We start from the raw sequence: 6,050 nt of genomic DNA on the forward strand, positions 1-6,050 counted from the left end.
AACAAACATGCAAAGAGCTGGATCTCTCCCACCACGTGACTGAGACGGCTTCAGGCGTCACTCTGACTACAAGGATAAGGAGTCCTCAGCAGTTGGCTGTGCAAGTGTGTGTGTGTGTGTGCAAAACAATCACCGCTCAAACTAGCTAAAGGAAAAGAAACAGCATTAGAATGCATAGGTGAAGCAGTCACACACACAGTGAAAACAGAAATGACCTTTGTTAGAGGAAGCAGATAAATGTTCTGCCTTTGTGTAGTAATCCAAGTAGGCTGCTGGAACCTGCTGGAACAAGCTTCTGGGTCTCTGCTGAAAGGCAGAAAGGTGCTTAGTAAGCTTTGGAGCTAATCACCTTTACACAACATAACACTTCGTGCAACAATCCTGCTTAAAGCAAACGAACAACCCGGATGTCAACAAAGGAAGAGGACAAACTAGTTGAACATCTTGAACTGAATACCTTGAGGGGTTAAGGGTTAAACTGACTACCTCGAGGGGTTAGGGGTTTTGGGAGATAGTGAAGCAGAATTCAAGATGTCAGAGGTTATTCAGCTATTCTGAGGTTGAATCAAAATGTATCACTGCCCCAGTTCACTTTCTTTACACCCCAATGTAACACCTGTGATGCAACTGGTCAGTGGAAGATAACCATTCCAATATCTTCCCTTTGTGTAGTGGATGAAATGACTCCTGGTTAAGGAGCTAAAATAAATGCCCCGACTTGGGTGTGAATGCAAAACTACACAGTACCAGCAATCAATGTCTGCAATTAAAAAAGTACAAATACATTTCCCCTTTGCAGTAAATTAATCAATGAATAGTGCTGTAAGAAAATAAGCATTTAGGTTAAATAGATATTTATTTCCATATTTCCTCATACAAATGTTCAATTCCAAAACTAAAATGGTTAAAACCCATGAATCAATACTTTACTCAATTAAAGTGCAGCCAGTACACATCCCAAATGGCACCCTGTATAGTAGTACACTACGTTTGACAGGGGCCCATAGGGCTCTGGTCAAAAGTAGTGCACTATATAGGGAATAGGGTGCCATTTGGGACACACCGAGTTGTGGTTGTGAATACAATAACCACAGTCTGACAGGTAAGAAAGGGAATCATAAAGCCACAGTAGGGAATCTGGAAAGTGAAATATCCAATGGCTATGAATATTAATGGTCACATGTTCTGCTCCTTCTCCATTGGTCTCCAACACCGGAGTTGTTCTGCAACAACCACATCTCAATAATAGGCAATAGGAAAGGCTTTGCTCCTCTTCAGATTGGTAGAAAAACAACAGTGACCGGTCCATGGGATGACATTAAGCTACACTGAACAAAAATATAAACGCAACATCTAAAGTGTTGGTCCCATGTTTCATGAGCTGAAATAAAAGATCCCAGAAATGTTCCATATGCACAAAAAGCTTTTCTCCCTCCCCCCCAAAAACCCCCCCACAAATGTGTTTATATCCCTGTTAGTGAGCATTTCTCATTTGCCAAGATAATCCATCCACCTGACAGGTGTGGCATGTCAAGAAGCTGATTAAACTGCATGATCATTACACAGGTACACAGGTGCACCTTGTGCTGGGGACAATAAAAGGCCACTCTAAAAATGTGCAGTTTTGTCACAACACAATGACCAACATATGCATATCTGTTTACATCTGTTAGTGAGCATTAGTCCCTAAATTCATAGATTAGGGCCTAATCAATTTATTTCAATTGACCGTTTTCCTTATATGAACTGTAACTTAGTAAAATCTTTGAAATTGTTGTGTTTATATTTTTGTTCAGTATAGATGGGAATGTTTGGGATTTCAAGGTGTTAGTCTTATCTCAGATATAACCTGTTGGGAAATTAATGCACTTTATTGGTTGAGTAGCTACTTCATCTCAAACCAATATAAATGTTTTGGTATGCATAAATGCGCATGGCATTGCGCCAAAAATAGGATTGCCAACAGTGTTCTAGTGAAGTAGGCTTCTGTATCCTAAAGCTGAATGCTGCCCAAGTCCTCCACTGGACATTGCCATCAGCTCAGTTTCTCTTGGGTCTTTCAGTTTACACTGTGATGATAGTCGTCCTTAATTTCAGCATCAGTTGAGTTGAGATGGTTAGCTAGCTCTTGCGTCACCGCAACTCTGCCTATCTGATCGTTTCTCCTCTTCTCCATGATCAAGTCGTCAAAACTCTGAAATTCAAGGACGTGGCTCTTCTTTTCAGAAAACAGCATTTTCAACCTGTAGGGCTGCTTTCCGATACGGATCTCTCCTCCTATTTTGAATTCCCTCTTCCCGAACCTGCACCACGCAGCAAAGCACTCAGAGTTTCTCCAGTGCAGCTCTCTGTCTCGCGCTCCTACTTGCTGCGTCGCGTTCTGCACCACCACCTCCGGAGGCAGCGCGCGGAATTTATACAGCCCGTTTACTATCCTGCCTCTCTTTCCCTGACTGGCATCGGTCAGGGAATTATTCTTTATTTCAGCCCGGTGCAGGTGAACGACCTGAAAGTCCCCCACGTACACAGCCCAGTGAGGGTACTGGCCCGTAGCCACGAACTCCACCAAATCCCCCGGTTTGCACTTGTTCAAAAGATCCTCTGTCGAATACGTGCTCATATCAGAGAGTTTGAGATTTTTCTCGTACACAGATTCGTCACGGTAGTACACAACACACTCCAGCTCGTTGCAGTTATCGTATCGCTTCTCTTCCTCGTTCTGGTCCTTGTCCGGTCCGTCAATACGTTCCTCTTGTTCGTCGTCGTCGGCGGAGAAGATATAGGACACTCCGATCCGGGGACCCAGCTCATCCTCCGTGTCAAACCCGTTCGGATCTGCGGTCGGAACATTGTCATAACTCAGATGTGTCAGTTTCTCAACCTGGTTACCCATGCCACTTCCAGGTGGGTGGTGAGTGGAAAAATGACACGTTTCCACCTGTTCCAGGCGCGGAGGAGGTGAGGTCGGTACTTGGACCGGTAATTCGAACTAATTCCAAGGTGTGGGAGGGTTCCAATCCATCATCAAATGCTTCCGGTCAAAAAGACAATACAGGGATGATGTCCAAAGGATTACAGATATCAACCTAGTGAAAAAGAGAGAGGAATGTTTGAGGATTTAATTTCCAAGGCGGTGATATTCGACATCCTCCTGTCAAACTCTTTAGAGTAATAGGTCAACATTCCAAACAGGTGTCCGCACCTTGTTTAAACCCGTTAGCATGCATTTTAAATCAAGGAAATGCAGAAATAAACGACGTTTTACTCACCCCCAGATCTTGTAGATATTGAAAGTACATCACCGATGATCATTTTGTTATTATCATCCACAGGAAACGACATATAATTGACTACAGCTTGGTTTCGGTCTGCTTTGTCAGAAGAATATCGGAGGCTCCAGCTATCAGATGGACTCGGCGGCGGCGGTTTCTGTGTGAACTGAAACTACTGGCTTGTTGCGGAGCGCCTCACCACGGCTTTATTACGACGGTTTGTCACTTAAAGAGACAGCGCACCTTTAATACATCCAACAAGTGATACCCACTTGACCACGTCCCTATTTTCTTTCTGGCTTCCTATATTTGTTTCCCTTCTCCTTATCATGGGGCAAAACAGACGGGGGTTTGGTATATGCGTTTTGCCTAATCTTGTTTTTGCCGGATGTCTAGCCCGCATTTTTCCGTACTTGATGTGCTTTGCAATGCTGCAGAACGGTTTGCTTGATGGAGAAGATCGTAATTTAGACCAAAGCCAATAATTAGAACAGATTAAAGTTATTCTAATATCGACCTACTGGTTTCATAGGCTGGCAAAGTTACCAACCGACTGGGGCACACAAGGGCGCATAACAACTATTAATCTAGTTCGTCTCTATGTCTCTATTATTCTTTCACTCATCTCTAGCAACATCATTACATTGAACTGGTTGTACCCATATAGAGTACTGATTTCAAATCACTAGCTTGCCCTGCATGATGAAATGCTAAATTACGCACAGAACAGTTATGTGCATATACATTTTGCATGCCATTCTGTTGGCTGGTTTCGTGAAAACTAGCTAAGTGTAGTATTGATTAATTGTCCCAGTGATAGACTAGTGTCCTGTCCAGGGGGTGAACTGTACATCAAGCTGCCTCACTACAGAAACAGGATATAGACTAGTGTTCTGTCCAGGGGGTGTACTGTACATCAAGCTGCCTCACTACAGAAACAGGATATAGACTAGTGTTCTGTCCAGGGGGTGTACTGTACATCAAGCTGCCTCACTACAGAAACAGGATATAGACTAGTGTTCTGTCCAGGGGGTGTACTGTACATCAAGCTGCCTCACTACAGAAACAGGATATAGACTAGTGTTCTGTCCAGGGGGTGTACTGTACATCAAGCTGCCTCACTACAGAAACAGGATATAGACTAGTGTTCTGTCCAGGGGGTGTACTGTACATCAAGCTGCCTCACTACAGAAACAGGATATAGACTAGTGTTCTGTCCAGGGGGGGTACTGAACATCAAGCTGCCTCATGCTACAAGGCTTGTGCAAGGCTACTTACTTAATACAAACTGGATTGTGTTGCAGCTTTTGTGTCTGACTCAGTGCTTTATTTTTAGCCGTTGTTGTGCAGAGTGGCTCCTCTCTGTCTGTCTGCTGAGTGGTGACTTGGGGTGAATATCCAATACATCACTCCGTTTTATTTTGAAACCTGACATTTCATTTTGGTTGTCTGTCCTAGAATGCATGTCTTCCTGCCTGTCTGCCTGCCTGACTCCCTGCCTGTCTCCCTCCCTCCCTGTCTGCCTGTCTCTCTGCCTGTCTGCCTGGCAGGGCTCAGAGAAGAAAGTTACATTACTTCAAATACCAACTGTTCAGGTGTTTCACCCTGAAATGAAGCCTGTATGTTCTGGTGACTATAGTCCCCTGGTGCCTCTGTAGACTGCCTACCCTGCTCTGCCTACCCTACCCTACATTACATTACCCTACCCTACCCTACACTACCCTACCCTACCCTACCCTACCCTACCCTACACTACACTACACTACACTACACTACACTACCCTACACTACCCTACCCTACCCTACCCTACCCTACCCTACCCTACCCTACCCTACCCTACATTACATTACATTACCCTACCCTACATTACATTACCCTACCCTACACTACCCTACACTACCCTACACTACCCTACACTACCCTACACTACCCTACACTACCCTACACTACCCTACACTACACTACCCTACACTACACTACACTACACTACACTACACTACACTACACTACACTACACTACACTACACTACACTACACTACACTACACTACACTACACTACACTACACTACACTACATTTTAGTCATTTAGCAGACGCTCTTATCCAGAGCGACTTACAGTTAGTGAATACATATATTTTTTTATACTGGCCCCCCGTGGGAAACGAACCCACAACCCTGGCGTTGCAAACGCCATGCTCTATCAACTGAGCTACATCCCTGCCGGCCATTCCCTCCCGTACCCTGGACGACGCTGGGCCAATTGTGCGCCGTCCATGAGTCTCCCGGTCGCGGCCGGCTGCGACAGAGCCTGGATTCGAACCAGGATCTCTAGGGGCACAGTTAGCACTGCGATGCAGTGCCTTAGACCACTGCGCCACTCAGGAGACCCTACCCTGCTCTGCCCTGCCCCACATGCCCAGTCTGACACATTAAAGACAATGGCTACATCCCAAATAGCACCCTATTTCCAATATAGTGCACTACTTTTGACCAGAGCCCCTCTGGGACTATAAAGGCTGTAAAGGGACTAAGGTACCACTTGGGGCACGTGGCTCCTCCTACTGTCTGCAGGTGGAATAACACTAGAAAGTCTACAGCTGGGCTGACTGGGCTCTATCAGAATCTATCACAAACACAAAGAGGAGACCCTGTTCTGTTACTTACTGTTCTTCAGCGAGGGGCTGGTTGGTGATTCAGAAAGTGAAAGCTCTCTCTCCCTCTGATCTCTCTCTGCTCTCTGCTCTCTCTCTATCTGCTCTCTCTCTCTCTCTCTCTC

At 45.2% G+C, this 6,050-nt stretch overlaps 1 protein-coding gene across 1 annotated transcript; it reads right to left on the bottom strand.

Moving 5' to 3' along the window:
• Positions 1-837: 837 nt before the first annotated feature.
• Positions 838-3,430, bottom strand: LOC311110274 (protein LRATD2-like). The gene is made up of 2 exons (XM_084152992.1): positions 3,270-3,430; positions 838-3,086 (listed from the first exon to the last, which is right to left on the bottom strand). The coding sequence occupies exon 2, from the start codon at positions 2,891-2,893 to the stop codon at positions 2,060-2,062; it is 834 nt and encodes a 277-aa protein (XP_084009118.1). The 5' UTR covers positions 2,894-3,086; positions 3,270-3,430; the 3' UTR covers positions 838-2,059.
• Between the last annotated feature and the right edge of the window lie 2,620 nt (positions 3,431-6,050).

The sequence above is a fragment of the Coregonus lavaretus genome (genome assembly GCF_964263955.1).
Source record: "Coregonus lavaretus genome assembly, chromosome: 3".
NCBI lineage: Eukaryota > Metazoa > Chordata > Actinopteri > Salmoniformes > Salmonidae > Coregonus > Coregonus lavaretus.

Excerpts from the sequence above, each read along its gene's own strand:
- LOC311110274 (XM_084152992.1), bottom strand. The coding sequence starts at position 2,893 with ATGGGTAACCAGGTTGAGAAACTGACACATCTGAGTTATGACAATGTT.